This window comes from the organism of the source record quoted next, unplaced genomic scaffold (genome assembly GCF_019419815.1).
Source record: "Pyrus x bretschneideri cultivar Hongxiangsu unplaced genomic scaffold, Pyrus_bretschneideri_v1 Contig2, whole genome shotgun sequence".
NCBI lineage: Eukaryota > Viridiplantae > Streptophyta > Magnoliopsida > Rosales > Rosaceae > Pyrus > Pyrus x bretschneideri.
In genome coordinates this window covers 6484248-6500414 of record NW_025999501.1, presented here as the reverse complement: position 1 = coordinate 6500414, position 16167 = coordinate 6484248, and the positions used below count along the sequence as shown (strand labels likewise).

Here is a 16167-nt window from a genome sequence, read left to right as displayed (position 1 = left end):
ATTATGAGTGAGAGTACACCAAATTTTTTTTGTGTACCGGGTACACCGAAAAATTACTCGTTGATGAGGTCCGTGATATTTTCTTCCCTTCTCTGACTTTTTTCTCTGACTACAAATGATGAATCCCATGTTCTACGAACCCTAGCTGCCAGTGCCAATTTCCTTCTCGCCCACACAGTCACATTTCTTCGTCGGCAGCACATTCGGGTCAATTCCGCCATGAAATGGAGCTCCTGAGATGGTGATATTTGCTGAGGATTAGGGCGGGAAGCTGGAGCTGAAATCGGAAGTGTTTGTGGACTAGGGATGCAAATTTTGGGGAGTGGTGTTACGCATGTTTCGGCATTTGGGGTGGCTTGTGGGTCTGAACAATAAATCACCATCGTCATCAGCAAAGAGGTTGCCAGATGCCAAGCCTCCCCCGGCTGAGATTAAGCCGGTGGCTATGTTGGACGCCGTTCAAGAGATTGCTGTTTACATTCACAGATTTCACAATCTCGACCTTTTCCAGCAAGGGTATGTTTGTTTCTATCTGTATTTTGTGAATTCAGGGTGCGTTTTGAACCAGGGACGCAATGGGTTTTGGAGGAAAGCGGTATCCCATTGGGTGCAATCCACCATTTGATGTTAATTGGTGTATTTTGACCTTGCTTGTGTTTGTTTTTGTTTAGTTGAATTTATGGGAATTTGTTAACTTTTCTGTATTTTGCTTGTTTAGATGGTACCAAATTAAGATTACAATGAGATGGGAGGACAGTGAATATACTTCTGTGGGGACTCCAGCAAGAGTTGTGCAATATGAAGGTAACTTACTTGATGGTATGAGAGCTTTTGCTAAGTTATTTATGGGTTAAGCCAAAATGTTGTAATGCAGCATGAAATTTACAAGTTTTACCTTGTTATATGTTGCAATGATGGTTTTAAGTAAAATTTGAAACCTGGTTCTTGAAATATCTTAAACTGCCCTAGAAGTTTTGACAATTCCCTTTTACATTGAAAGTGTATATTCAATGATCAATGGATTCTCCTTTTCAATTTTCTCAATTTATCACAAGTTGGTTGCTGCCGTTTAAGAGCTAGGTTTTCATTGTTTGCTTTATGTTGTTATTCTTTCTTTGGTTTATATTTCAAATGATAGATAGTGTAGAGTCAAAACATTACATGACCTACTCAGGTCCATCTATTTTTGCCAACATATCATTGGATATCCTCATGGTTTACAAATAACCCTTGAACAAAGTTAAAACAGTTAATAGAAAAGTAAAGAAGAATCCACCCACAGTTTCCTTCTTTGTTCCCCATATTGACCATTGGGTGTTGTTGTGGGATAGCCTTCTAGTTTACTCTCTTCGTTTTGGTTTCTCTGTTTTTGTAGTGGTCCCCTCGACTCTTGCATCCGTTTGTAGTTTTATTCCATCTGTTTGCGAGCAAATGTCTCTTTCTCACAAATTACAAAAAATAAATAGTGGCCACTGGGTGGACCACTTTTTTAATATTTACATGATTAAATATTTTTATATCATGTTATTAGGCACATAGATATGTTTTGCTTCATTGAATAAAAATTTCAATAAGCTTGTGGCATTTAAGTAATGCTCTGTTCATAAACTAAAGAGGCAAGAGCTTAGAGATAATTATATTATTTGACTGGCAGCTCCTGATCTGGGTTCTGATGATGTATATGGAGTATGGAGGATTGATGATACAGACAACAGCTTCTCAACTCAGCCGTTTCGTATCAAATATGCCAGGCAGGACGTTTTTTTATCAATCATGATATCGTTCAATCTATCTCTTGCCGGACATGAGGTAGTATAAACTCTCTCCCACTCCCTCTCTGTGCGCATCTATGTGTGTTTGCATGCATTTGTGACGTATAAGGATTTTATTGAAGATAGTAGCCCTCATAACATGTTGGTATCTGGGTTGGTTACCTACATTCATTACAACATTGAAAACTAGCCTTAGCTTTTATTTGGCCTTATCTTATTTCCTCTGAATGCTGAAAGGTCCCATTTGCATTCTTACTATCTTAAAGGCAAGCAGGTCAAATTCTTAAAAATAACAAAAAAAAATACTGGTTTGTGAAAGAATTAGATTACTTTTCAAGAATCTTTGTTGGGAAAACATGTGTTGTAACTTGAGGATTATATATTTTATTTTGGCCAGTAGAATGTAGAAATGTTTATATAAATTATTCATTTATGGTGTATACTTTTCAGGGTATATCATCATCTCCTATTATTTTGAAGTTTGAGCTTCTGCATGCCCCCATATTGGGAAATAGGTGAGTTGACATGGTTCATATTTTTTCTTTTCTTTTTCTTTTCTTACATGATTAAGTTTGCAATGGAAATTGGAGTTCGTGACTGTATTGTATAATTGCAGGTCTGACTTGCAGGCTTCTCTAGATGCTAGCCCTGCCGCTGTCCATGAATTTCGAATTCCTTCTAAAGCTCTTCTGGGTTTGCATTCATATTGTCCTGTTCATTTTGATGCATTCCATGCGGTGCTTGTTGATGTTAGTGTACACATCAGTCTACTGAAAGCTGTCTCTTATACACACCCATCGAAGGTACCCAGGTTTGTCACATATTCTAGTCTATCAAGTACTTTGGCATTCATTTTGGGGATTAGTACTCTTGCGATATTGGAAACTAATTCTTGTGCACAATTTATTTGTAGCATTAACTCGATATTTGAATTATTTCAGTTATTCTTCCACTACTGAAGATGTTGGTGGAGAAGGTCTTTCTGGGTTAAATCAAGTACGTTGTTACCCATTAAATTCTACTAGATCCTTTTTCTGACCCTTGGGAAGCTTGGCAGTTTTCACTCTTGAATTTTTATCTCTTTTAGAAGTGTTTTCTTATAGGCTGTTTGTCATCTTTCCTTCTCTCTTTCACGTACTTTGTATTGACAATATCAACAACATGTGCATACACATGCACTTCCCAAGGGCCTTCACACAATACCAGAACACAAACATCGTACGATTGGGCACATGTATGCACACGAAATTCTGTATGGTTGTGGGACCTATGGATATGCTTTTGTATACACATTGCAGTTTTTAGGAATTGACTTTATATTAGCATTAATTTTATATTTTCATATTAGAGAACTTTATGAGTCATTTCCTTAGTTACAACAATTTGAATTATTTTCACTGTCCATAATTTATTCAATATCCTTGGAGCTTTTTTCTTACAGATATCCTTAGCGTTTGCTTATTATATAAATTGTCATAAACATTCATTTGAAATAGCTTTGTTCTAGATCAGGATACCATTCAGTGGAAGTCCTTCACATTATATTAAGATCTAAATCATATAATATGAATGTCACTTAATGACTTTTTGTTTGATGCAAAAAGACTAAACAAATTCACCGAGCAGACTTGACTAATGAACAGGCTATGTCTACTTTTTTGGGATTGCATATCTGAGAAGCACTAATACATAATTACAAAATGGTTATGATATGGATTTATAAATAACCTGTCTTGGAAAGTAGAAAAGTACACATCTATTGTCTGCAAAGTGATATCAATGTAGAAAATTAAAATCTAAACTTTGTTCAAGGTTGAGTAAAAGTTCTTGGCCTGATGTTCTCACCAAATAGGTACTAAACAAGCCATGCATTTAGGAAAAGGGTGAATGAATAACAAAAACTTTCTGTGATACGCAAGATTTAGTAGTGTTTTCAAGGTTTTAAAGTTACGTGGAGAAGTACATTGACAATAAATGGTGCTGAACACAATATAGATTATAGATGGGTGTTTGAAACAAAGTGCTTATGTACCCAACATGGGATATGAAAGGTTTTGAGTATTCTCAATCTGTTTTTTACTTTTTATTTGCTCTTTTCTTCAGAGGCTGTTTGATTATATACTTACAATTTAAAATTTGTGACTGACTAGGCATCAACACAGGCGGCTGCTGCAGTTGTGAACGACATTATTCGTGCTAAATCATTGTTAAATGCTCGTGACATACTGCTTGAAGAGCTCCAGAAACTTAGCAAGGCTATTGACCAAGCAATTGATTTGACTGATTTTATATCTAAAATTGATGACACAAAGTTTGATTTCCTGCAAGAAAATTTGGTTGCAGCAGATGACAAAGTTTCAGGACAAGGCAAGCCACAAAATGGTCTTCAGGTCCTTATTTATTTCATACAGCACAATGTTCTTATCCTTTTTATTAGGAATTTCTATGCTTTAAGGTTTGTATTTTTCCTTACTTATATCTGTTTTTGACAGAAAGTAAATGGCACATCAAAGTTTGGAAGTGGTGAATTGGTACGCCCCTTATCGAGGGATGCCCTTCAGAATTCTTTTCATTCGTTGGGTGATCAAGTTTTATATTTATGGAACACTTTTTTGAAGTTCCACAGGTTCGCTTACTTTGACAATGTTATTATGGTTTTATGGTTTTTTTTATTGTTTTTTAAGTTGAAACAATGCAATACTGGTTGACGGTCCCAATCATAGACGTGTACACTTGAATGTTTTTTTGTATAGATTTTCATATGTACATGATACACGTGTGTGTCTGTCCAAAATTTATAAATGGACCTGTGATTTGCTATAATTGTTAAATTAGTAATGTGGTTTCCATTTTGTAAATATGGCCTTTGTGGTTAACGTTTGTTGTCTTTAGTCAAAGTAAGGGTATTTAGTCTTTTCAATCCACCTGGAACACCAGCCCAGAACCCCCCATCCCATTTCCCCTGATCTATCCCGCCTGACCACACCCCAGCCACCACTCCTCCCACACACCTCCCAAATCAGTCTCACCCCAGCTCACGTTCCAGGTGTAAGTGTTTATGTGTTTATGTGAATTTGTTAGATTAGATGTTAGACTAGCCACCAACGGAGTTTGAACCCACGCCGCCATGTAAGGGCTCAACACCTTATGGCCTATTTTTATATTTAAATTTAAATTGTGTTGAAAATAAAATATTTAAATTTAGTTATAGTAATTAGTGTTGTTGGAAATGATATGTTAAATACGTAGGACAGGAGAGATGGATGGAGTGATGTGCGCATTGATTTGTCTCAGTGTTTTAAAAAACTTGCCTCGGGGCGCGCCTAGGCTCCCTTGGAGGCGGGGCTTCACCATTTTCGCCTCTGTTTTGTGGGAGTGGGCGAAATACTCGCCTAGGCTCGTCGGGGCGCGTCTAGGCACCTGAGGCGTCAACTGGGCGCCCCTTTTTCTTTTTTAGGTTGCAGAAATCTGGATTTCTTTTAGTTGTAGGGCTGTTTTTGAGTTGCAGACCAAGAAACTAGCGAAGGAGATGGAGATGGAGATGAAGACAGCGGCTAGGGTTTTTAGGCTGAGTTTGTTTTTTAATTTTTGTCTTTAAATACCCTATAAATACTCCACTCAACTCTTTATTTTCATCATTTATTTCATTTTAAATACCTTATAAATACTCCAGCCCATGTATTTCATTTTAAATACCCTATAAATACTCCACTCAACCCTTTATTTTCCTCAAATTCCCATAATTATTGCTTTATATCATTTTAAATACCCTATAACTACTTCACTCAGCCTTTATTTCCTTTTAAATTACTTATAATTGCAACGTTAAGCCTTTATTTTGCTTGAAATTTTCCTATAATTGTGACCATTCATCCTTATTTTCCTTGAAGTTCTCTGTAATTGCTTACAATAAAATAAATGATTACAACATTTTGGGGCTATATGACATAGTTTCCAAGTACAACTAGACTTAGTAATAAAGAAGATGATATTATCTTTGATTTAGTTATAGTTATATTTGTTTTTACAAAGTATTATATTGTTATAAATATACTTACATGTAATATATATTTAAATTTTAGGTTCCATGAGGCTTCGCCTCACGCCTCACGCCTAGGCCGGGCTTCCCCTTGGACACCTCGCCCACGCCTCACGCTTTTAATACATTGATTTGTCTGCACTATAAATCAAAGCATAAATCCGTTAGGTGATATTGGCTTTTGTTTGATTTTTAAATATGGCGTTATTTATTACACTGAAAACATTTATTTAATGAGGACTTAAAGTGCATTAGTTAGGATTTTAGTAGGGTTTTAATTAGATTTTTAGGAAGTTTGATTTTCTAGCCGTGGTTTTAGCTTTTATATGAGGAGAAATTTGAATTCGACTTTGACATATGTAGCAAACCACAGGGTATAATATGTATATATGTCATCTATGTATACCGAAACAGGCATACTCTCTAAGAGAAAGGGCCTCCATATGAGGGTCTAGAGTGGATGCCCCTTTATTTAATTGACGGACGTGCAATACCAATAAGGTGTTATAGTCAATATAGCCTTGATTAATCTCCTATTCGTACACACAATAAATAAAAGGAATACTAGCTCCTCTTGATCTGATTTCCAGATCTTCGGTACTTGTTTGTATGGTGATATTTATTCATTGCAGGTTTAACACAACAAAGATACTGGAATACTTGCGTGACACATGGGCTAAGGATAGAAAAGCTGAATGGTCAATATGGATGGTTTACTCTAAGGTTGAGATGCCTCATCATTTTCTAAATAGTAGTCGGGGTGAAGAGTCTTCCCACAATGGTGGCCATAAAAGGGTTTTAACCACGTGGAAATTAACTGATGATGTAAGTATTCCACATGATTTGTTAGTGATGAGTAAAAATTGTCCAACATGTTTTAAGAAATGTCAAGGGGGTGTTCAATCTTCCTTGTGCAGAGTTCAGTTATGAGCCAAATTTAGATTCCAATGCATCTTTTAGGGATCTAACTTTTGTTCTGTACAGCCTGCACAGACTGCTGCTACCCGTGCTGAGCTTCATCGGCGAAGTATTGCGCAAATGAAGGTGAGTCATTGCTTTCAGATGAAGTGACGTATTGTCTGTCCTCTTCAATTTTTTCTCTAAATTGGATTTTTCAATGCAGATTAACAATCGGTCAATTCAAGACATGCATATATTTGGAGATACATCACGCATTCCTATTGTTATTGTGGAGCGTGTGTTGAATGCGCCTTGGCGTACAACTAGTGATAATTCGTACTTGAGAAACTTGGACGTGGTTAACTCTGCTGGCTTACTCAGTGGATCTGGGTCTGACTCCATAAACAAGAAATCTGACTATATCTCACCAAAGAAAGGCCGTGTTTTAAAACTTGTTGTCTTTGTGCATGGGTTTCAGGCTAGTATTTTCATCTTATAGCTTCCTTTTTTTTTTCTTTTTTATATTTCATTGTTTTCTCTGTTCTTTTCTTGCTCCCCTCCAGTATTTTCATCATGTGACAGACTTTTTTAGGTTTTTTTTTTTAAGTAGAAATATTAACAATTTTGAACTAGTCAAGGTATCAATTTGAATTTAGGTTAAAACTTGCTAGCTATTTGTAATAACTTATGTTTATGGAGGTTCAAAATACTTTGTATACGTAGTGATCATAAAAGTTTTTGGTTGTGTTAGTCGGTGTATGTTTGGTTTTTAAAGGGAGTTAAACGTTAGTGATTTATGGGTTAAAATATTCATTTGTTGGTCATTCATGTTTTATGCTGCAAGTTTACAACTTCATAACAGTTTAGTTGATGGAACATCTACATAAGTCTACTTATTTGTACTTTGTACTGCATTTTTATTAAAGATAGATAAGTGGATGCTTATTACAGTTCTCACACTACAGGGTCATCACCTGGATTTACGGCTTATTCGAAATCAATGGCTATTGATAGATCCCAAGGTAGAGTTTCTAATGTCACAGGCAAATGAAGACAAAACATCTGGTGACTTCAGAGAAATGGGACAAAGGTTGGCTCAGGAAGTAGTTTCTTTCCTCAAGAAGAAAATGGATAAAGTTTCGAGATCCGGAAACATAGCTGATATTAAGCTTAGCTTTGTGGGACATTCTATTGGGAATGTTATCATAAGAACGGCACTAACAGGTATCAAACGACTGACGTCATGTTTTCCCATTATATGCAGTCAGTGTAAGATATTGGCCATCATTTTTGCAGATAGCATTATGGAGCCATTCCTAAGATACCTGTACATATATCTTTCCATATCGGGCCCACACTTGGGGTATCTTTACAGTTCAAACTCTTTATTCAACTCCGGGCTGTGGCTCTTGAAGAAGCTCAAGAACACACAGTGCATTCATCAGCTTACCTTCACGGATGATCCAGATCTTCAAAATACGTTCTTTTACAAGCTGTGTAAGGTACTGAATTCCTGTATTTAATGCATTTAGCTCAGCCATCAGGTGTTTGCCTGATAGCTGCTCATCATCTTGGGAAATGTAATCAAATCATGATATTAATAATGGCCTTTTGTTTCCTTTTAAAGTTTAATAATAGTATTGCATACTCAATACATTTTTCTGTAATTCAAAGTCAAGGCAAACATGACTTTTTTTAATTTTTTAATTTTTATAATTATAACCTGGTTTTAAAAAAATGGTGACAATTGTGATGTTTTTGTTTGCTGATGTTCTAAAGGAATTCTTTTTGCAGAAGAAGACACTTGAGAATTTCAAGCACATAGTCCTGTTATCTTCACCACAGGTATCTTGATCTCTTCCCTGGGGGTTTCATAACTTAGTTTACTTAATTGAAACACATTGTTTTGGTTGCTTCTCTTTGCTGTTTTCCATCAAGTTGACATGCAATTGGTCTATCCACGGACCATAAATTCTCTTGTGAGCTACTATGTTTGACAGTTTGAGCACCTACGATCTCATGTGAGCTACTATGTTTAACAGTTCAATTGCCATATGACTTGTTTATTATCCTGAATTCCTGACCAAAAAGAAATGACTTGTTTGTCATCCATCCTCAACCTGTAGGCTTTTATCCTACTGCTGAACTAATTAAAAACTCAGTGTGCTCATTCAGTTGGTATTCATGTGAGCAGTACTCTATGGACCTTGGTGAACTCGGACCTGTAAAACCCTTCTTTTAGTTTGTTCTCTGGTTCCAAAACATGCTCATTATGCTAGATTTTGCATTGGTGAACTATTCGTGCTTCAATAATGAGCAGGGTCTAAATTACTAGGACAACATGCATTATTTCTTTGCTTTTGCTCCATATACTGAAAGATTTAATGTTAGCTTGGGAGGAACTCTTAATACCAGTTTCGTCTCTTTATCTATTTTGATGTGTCATAGAAACACTTGTATTGAAGTGTACCTTTCAGTCGATGTCTTAGAATTATGCAGCAATCTACTTGCGCGAAATTGGAAGAGCTAAAATCTCATGAAACTTCTTTGCTCTTCATATTCTAAATATCGTATTTTGAGGCAAAATTATTCTCATGATATCTATGTTATTCGAATTGAGAGTGACTTTTTCTTGTAACAGAAAAAAAAGTTCTTTAATAGTTTGTTGCATTTTCCTCTCATACCCATAAATTAATATTATGGATCGTGTTTTGCAGGATGGTTATGTTCCCTACCATTCCGCTAGAATAGATACGTGCCAGGCTGCTTCATTGGATTTCTCAAGGAAGGGAAAAGTGTTTCAGGAAATGCTGAGTGATTGCTTGGAACAGATACGGGCCCCTCAGTCTGAGAATCGAGTGTTCATGCGCTGTGACATCAACTTTGATACCTCTTCTTATGGAAAGAACTTGAACACCTTCATAGGAAGGGCTGCTCATATTGAGTTTTTGGAGTCCGACATTTTTGCAAGATTCATCATGTGGTCTTTTCCAGACATATTTCGGTAATGGCTGTTGCTAGCAAATGCAGCTTCTCCTCTAGCCCATCTCTATCTGGTAATCCCTCCCTTCAATCAAAAGACCAAGTGAGGAAGTTTTCTTTTGGAGGTGGGGTGTTGAATGGTGGCATCACGTCTTTCTCTGCATTGAGGACGAGCAAATGCTTGAAGACATCTGCTGTTGTAAATTATCAGCTTTAGAACTCATTTTATGGGTAGAAGTTGTGCCATTGTTTGGCTCAACCTCAACGTGAAGTTTCTAGGAATGCCACGAGCCCGTGGACCATAATATTCTAGGCTAGTTAGATTCTGTAACTTTTGATACAGTTCCCGTCGAAAGGATCGTGTATTTAAGCAGGCAGTAGAGATTGGGAATGCAACCTGCAGAGTTTGATTAGGTGCGAAGTAATAAGATTTGGTACAGCTATTATCTTTTTTCCCTTTGTTCATTTCATTTGGAATTATGAATAGGTAGTAGTTATAATCCGTAGTTTCGGAAAACTAATACTTCTTGCAAGATTTTAGTCCCGATAGTTTGCGCAGACGCTTGATTTCATCGAATTTGGTTATTGTAGTTACGGATCTGTTCCAGTTCAAGAACATCTGTTCACTTTGGTTAATTTCAGCACCAAATGACACTACGGATGTCCTCAAATTGGCACAGATTGAAAACCACGCGGACCAAATTTGACGAAATAAAAGATATAGGGACGAGGAGGAAATTTTGTAATTTATGTACTTATTTTGTGCACGCAAAGGATTTTGCGAAAACGATTCCTGTTTTTTGAGATCTCTTGAAGTTTTATGAAAGTATGAAAAAACTCAGGGGTTGTAAGAGTAATTAACCTACACAGATGGTCAAATGTAATTAGGATGTGCCCTGCATGTATGAATGCCAAAATATGTAGTCTCGTACATTGGCGGATCATCTCGAAATTTTTGCACTTCTTTGGTTGCTTGGCAGTCGTTATTGAACTTGTGAATGCATCGATAGTAGATCCTGTGTGGATATAACATGAAGTCAGAATTCTTGTGGTCAATAGTCGATCAAAGAAAGCTTATATACGTGACGGACACGTGGTACCACTTTTTTTATACAATTTTTTACATAAATTTTTGTAGAGCAACTTTATAATGTGTTTTAACGATCTAAACTATTTATCTTTTAGGTCTTCCTTTAAAGATCTTGTCAACCAAAAATCACCCTACTCTGAAACTATATAACTGTTTGATTAAAGGTTTAGGGTTTCTTCGTAAAACCGTATTTATCAATTTTCTTCACTACAAATAAATGTCTTAATAGTTTGGATTTGTCAATTTTTTTGCAAGAATGTGAGTGATGGTTTAAAAGAAAGACGGTTCAAATTGTTAAATACATTACAGAGTGGGCCTTACAAAAACGTGTGCAAAAAAAGTGTAAAAAAGTGGTATTATACCTTGGGTGATCAGAACCGGGGATCTCATCTTGTCCGCAATTCTTCCAAGCATAGCCGTCGTCAATCAATGTAGGAGTCTCTCTGGTCATCGAGTACGAAGCCTTTCTGCATGTGGTTTAATTTACCATTAGTTACAGCTTGATAATTTAAGTACAAAATCCAAACAAGAAGAAAAACGTACGCACATTTTTCTGGGGCCAAAGAGCACTTGCTGGTCTGCATTGACTTGGACTTCCTTCCGGCTGTTGAAGTCCGACGTAGAGATTAAACATTCCGGGCAGTAGTGTACATACAAATGCTCCATTGAAGGGCACTCGACATCAGTACTCGCACCGCTATAAAAGCTCTTGAACCGTGGAAGACACTGCAACGATAAGTAGTTTAGTTGTGGCAAAATGATCTTGTTGTTCAATGCTCCCTCGCTCGGTCCGATAATTGTCTCCAAGCAATCGCACTCGGAAAGCCACAGCTCTTCCAGTTGTGAAAGACACCGAGACACATCCGCTGTGAAGATGTTCTTCAGTTTCATACACCATGCAACTGTCAAAATTTTAAGATTATGGAACGTCGCGTGTTGCGCGGGGCCATTCCATATGTTTCTCAGTGCTGGTAGATCCTCCAGCTTCATCTCTCTGCATTTTCCCATGACAGTTTGCTCCGGTTTGAGTCCATCGGATTGAAACACGTATTCCAAACTTTTCATACCATCAACAATAAGTACTTCCAGACTCCCGAGTTTCTCTAACAAATTTGATTGGAGAAGTGCATTCGCAAAGGCGTGACACTTTTTCACTTCCAATAACGTCAGATTGCCTAGAGATCCATCTGGTAAGTCGCCAACACATAACTCTTTTAACTCATTCATGTTACTCACACACAACTCTTCCAAGTTCTTGAACACGAGCTTATTCGGAACCAAATTTGTGGCCGTGTAGTTCATCAAACTATGCATCTGATGGCAACTTTCGACATGAAGAGACATCAATTCATGTAGTCTCTCAATGGCATATTCCTCGATAATGTTAATCAAGCCCCTACATTCTTTGTAGACTATTTTCTTTGCCCTTTCGGTCACTGCACTGTTAAACCAACTAGGCAAGTTATTGATTGTGGTATCAAGAGCCAAGATTCTTGAACCATATGAACTACTAAAATCATAATACTCAACCTTATGTAGGGGTATTGTTTGACTCTTGATGAGTATGTAAAATTTTTCCCAATTTGGATGGAAGCCAACATTTTCGGGAATGCATTCTGCAGAATGAATCTGAACAGTCAAATTACTTAAGTACGACAAGCAAGTTAGCTCATCGAATCCAACATTAGTTTCTTCTCCTGCTCCTTCAATTCTACTCCCAAAATTTCCAAAACTACCTTGCATGTATAGTTCCTCTAACCGAGACAGCCTAGATATCACATTGGATGGAACTCTCTGAATCATTGTATTCCCAGCAAAATCCAACAACCTCAGATTGGCCAAGTTTCCTATTTCCCTTGGCAATTCCTCAAAACGCGAGTCTTTCAGACTAAGGATCTCAAGTTTGGTTAGTTCTCTTAGTACGGAAATATCCTTTAATGACCAACATGAATCTAGGTGCAATGTTTGAAGGTTGGTTAGGAGATTGAGCGAAGAGGGCAGTGACGAAATACAAGTGCTGCTAAGGTCTAAGACCCTTAATGCATTCAGACTTCGGAAAAAAGCTTCTGAGATCTTCTTTAGTTTAAGATTATCATCTATAAGTAAAATTCGGAGTCTTGGACATACCAATTCTTCCGGAAGCTTGCAAATGCAGTTGCTCTTTAGTGAGATTGCGGAGCAGCCTTCATCGACATCATTTGGCCAGTCCTCCAATTCCCAACCGGCTTTTACTAAAAACTCATGGTCCTGTTCTGATAATGCAATTGATATGGCCATATCGCGTATGACATCATGCATCCTGACGTATTCTTTCCTTTCGCCGTCCAAAAGCAAGCTAGAAGCTTTAAGGTACTTGATCACTGAATGTGCTCTAGCTCTGGCTTCTTCCAGTGTCTTGCCATCTCGAAACAATCCATTCCCAAACCAATAATTAAACAAGTCTTGTATTGGGATTTTACCATCTTCTGGGAATAGGGAGCAAAGCAAGAAGCATGACTTGGCATCCTCGCCTTTCAAGTAATCATAGCTCAACTTTATGCATCTGAGCACATCCCCCTCGTCTTCAAGGTTGGCAGGTCGGGACATCTCAAGTTGTCGAGCTGCTTCTTTCCATTCCTCAATGTCTTTATCTCCAAGTGCCCTTGCAACTGCTATCAATGCTATCGGAAGACCAGCACATTCTCTAGCTACCTTTCTTGCTATATTGATGAAAGCAGCCGATTCAAAAGACTTTCCCGCTTTCTTGACAAACAAGTTCCAAGAATCTCCTTCAGATAGGACGTTGAGAGGTATTTTGACGTGGCTTTCCATGGCATGACAGACATTTAATCTCCTTGTGGTGAGAAGGACTTTGGAATTGCATCCTTGAAGCTCCGTGTGGTTCGGAATCCCAATGCTGATCAAATCTAATAATGTATTCCAAATGTCATCTAAAATTATGAGCGTCCTCTTCGCTCTTAGTATCCTATTCCTCAGTCTACATGCTCTTCCCAATTCTGTCTCCTCCTGCAATTTCAAGCCCAACATGTCTGAAAGCTGACCTTGAATTTTCATCAAGTTGGGGTTTTGGGTAAAGACAGCCATAATCACATGATCAAAGAGTCCATCTCTACAAGCTTGCACACCGACATTTTTCACCATGGTTGTCTTACCCACACCTCCCATTCCATAGACCCCAATGACGGTGACCTTATCATCTTTCAGCGCTTTCATGACTTGATCCATGGCTTGTCTTGTCGCTGCAAATGCTTCAAAACCATTCGTTGACATTGTGGACTCGATTTCAATTGGCCGCATAACTGGAACTGAAATAGTTTCAAACTTTCCCTCCTCTTGTAGCTTGTTTAAAGCTACTTTCTTCTTCATTACTTTCTTTCCTAAAGTGTAACGCCATCTCAAATTTCCGGTGATGCAATTTTTAGCTGCTTCCTCGGCTTCATTATTTAATTGTGTTGCATCTGCTATGGCCTTATTAGCATCTTGTAGCCATATTTGAATCTCAGGCTTGACATCTTCTCCATTCATTTGAACAGCATGAACGATTTCTTGATAACCATTTTTCATTGCCTCGAGCTTTTCCACTTGAAGTTTAAGAGACTGTATGTTTTTCTTATAGTGAATCATGTAACTCAACCCGCGCTTTACTGGAATCCATAACCACTCACCGAGCTGCACTATCGGACTCGCAAGTCCAGAAACAATCTCTGCCATCTATTAACTTCTACACAAACACAGAGAGAGAACAAAAAGTAAAATGAAAAGCGTGTTGGATATAAGAAAATGCTCACAGCGGAAACATGACGCGATGATCAATGACGAAAGTATCGCGTGTATAAAACACCAAAACTACGTAATTCGAATAACTTTGGAGATGTGAAGCTCAAAGGCTACACATACAGAGCTACACATATTCACTTTATAATCAAGTATCGCGTGTATAAAGTGTATAAAACACCAAAAGTACGTAATTCGAATAACTTTGGAGATGTGAAGCTCAAAGGCTACACACACAGAGCTACACATATTCACTTTATAATCAAGTATCGCGTGTATAAAACACCAAAACTACGTAATTCGAACAACTTTGGAGATGTGAAGCTCAAAGGCTACACACACAGAGCTACACATATTCACTTTATAGTCAATACACTTGGATTACAAAGACTTGTATCTATAGTAGTTATATTTTCATGAACTCGATCGTGTTTAAGTCTCTAAATGTTAGACGCCATATCACTTACATTAACTCAAAGAGTTACAAGATTAACACCAAAAACTGGAGAACTGTAATCTAATTAGTTGACTAACCTCACGAGCAATGGAGCTTCCTTAGCTTCAGTTATTCCTGGACCGTTGGGCAGATCTCAGTCAACCTTTGTATAGGTTTAGGCTTTGGTTTGTCTACCAATATAAACGATGGTCTCATCCCAATTCACGGCAAAAGAAAATTGGGGAGAGATTGCCAAGTTTGTTTGACCAAATGTTGACTTGGTTCCACAAGAAAAAGAAAAGGTGTTTGATTTGGTTCTCAATGTCAAAGAGAGGGTGTGGTGGAAATGGCCCCGAAAATGGGAGGAGGATTCTCTCCCTCCTATTCCCATTTAGATCTGGCAATTTCTTACACGATCTGTTAACAATACACGTAAACGATAAGAAAATAACGGGTTTCGGGTCAACAAGATAACTAATCGGGTCATTATTGGGTCACACGATAATAACCCGTTAATAACGGGTCCTTAACAGGTTTACACAAGAGTGACATGCGGGTAATTTGTTTCGACACGATAAGAAAAAAGTTATTTTGATAGTTTTAATTTTTTAAACTACTAAAAAAAATTACTATAAAATACAATATATATATAATGAATATGCATATATTGTTTATTAATTATTATTCTATATAAATTTTAAATTTTAAGTTTTATTTATTTATTTATTTTTATAGTATATTATAGGTAAAGATTGAGATTAAAAATCATAAAACACATTAAAAATAAAAATATCAAGTAATTTAAAAATACCAAACACATTAAAAAAATTATAATAATTAATTGACACGTGCGAAAAAATATGAAAAAAATATGCAAACGCTCGTAGTCGTAGTCGCATCCTCTACGCTTTAAGAATGGGTATATGATCATTTGAATTTTTAAAACCATACAAATTCTCATGAATAGTATTTTTAAGGGATTTCAAAATAAACAAAATTCATAATCATTAATGTATAAGTTTGAATGATGTGAAAACATAATAAACGTTCATAATTGCATCCTCAACGCTTAGACTATGGTTATATAGTCGTTTAGATTTTTAAAACTCTCCAAATCTCATGAAAAGTGTTTTTTATTTGAGTGCAAAATTAATAATAATTATTGTAGAAGCGT

At 37.0% G+C, this 16167-nt stretch overlaps 2 protein-coding genes across 3 annotated transcripts; one reads left to right on the top strand and one right to left on the bottom strand.

Annotated features, from left to right (window-relative positions):
- The first annotated feature begins 334 nt into the window (after nucleotides 1-334).
- On the top strand, nucleotides 335-10144 carry LOC103947962 (protein FAM135B). The gene is made up of 15 exons (XM_009358951.3): nucleotides 335-516; nucleotides 719-804; nucleotides 1655-1809; nucleotides 2223-2287; nucleotides 2389-2583; nucleotides 2714-2768; nucleotides 3923-4162; nucleotides 4265-4398; nucleotides 6444-6636; nucleotides 6796-6855; nucleotides 6935-7189; nucleotides 7677-7935; nucleotides 8008-8213; nucleotides 8506-8556; nucleotides 9429-10144. Exons 1-15 carry the CDS (start codon nucleotides 335-337, stop codon nucleotides 9717-9719), a joined length of 2427 nt encoding a protein of 808 aa, XP_009357226.2. The 3' UTR covers nucleotides 9720-10144.
- Nucleotides 9811-15332, bottom strand: LOC103947963 (probable disease resistance protein At4g27220). 2 transcript variants are annotated; one of them, XM_009358954.2, is made up of 4 exons: nucleotides 15092-15332; nucleotides 11331-14504; nucleotides 11146-11250; nucleotides 9811-10709 (listed from the first exon to the last, which is right to left on the bottom strand). In XM_009358954.2, exons 2-4 carry the CDS (start codon nucleotides 14492-14494, stop codon nucleotides 10568-10570), a joined length of 3411 nt encoding a protein of 1136 aa, XP_009357229.2. In that variant the 5' UTR covers nucleotides 14495-14504; nucleotides 15092-15332; the 3' UTR covers nucleotides 9811-10567. The 2 variants fall into 2 exon arrangements, 1 of the variants encoding a protein (XP_009357229.2); XR_007258037.1 differs by having other exon boundaries at nucleotides 10572-10709; nucleotides 11327-14504.
- Nucleotides 15333-16167: the final 835 nt, after the last annotated feature.

What these genes read in the sequence shown, in the direction of transcription:
- LOC103947962 (XM_009358951.3), top strand. Translation starts at nt 335, where the DNA reads ATGTTTCGGCATTTGGGGTGGCTTGTGGGTCTGAACAATAAATCACCA. An exon ending in AAGAGTTGTGCAATATGAAG is followed by an intron (nt 805 to 1,654) that starts GTAACTTACTTG and finishes TTTGACTGGCAG; the next exon opens with CTCCTGATCTGGGTTCTGAT. An exon ending in GTCTTTCTGGGTTAAATCAA is followed by an intron (nt 2,769 to 3,922) that starts GTACGTTGTTAC and finishes GTGACTGACTAG; the next exon opens with GCATCAACACAGGCGGCTGC.
- LOC103947963 (XM_009358954.2), bottom strand. Translation starts at nt 14,494, where the DNA reads ATGGCAGAGATTGTTTCTGGACTTGCGAGTCCGATAGTGCAGCTCGGT. An exon ending in CTCTTTGGCCCCAGAAAAAT is followed by an intron (nt 11,251 to 11,330) that starts GTGCGTACGTTT and finishes AACCACATGCAG; the next exon opens with AAAGGCTTCGTACTCGATGA. An exon ending in CCCGGTTCTGATCACCCAAG is followed by an intron (nt 10,710 to 11,145) that starts GTATAATACCAC and finishes ATATCCACACAG; the next exon opens with GATCTACTATCGATGCATTC.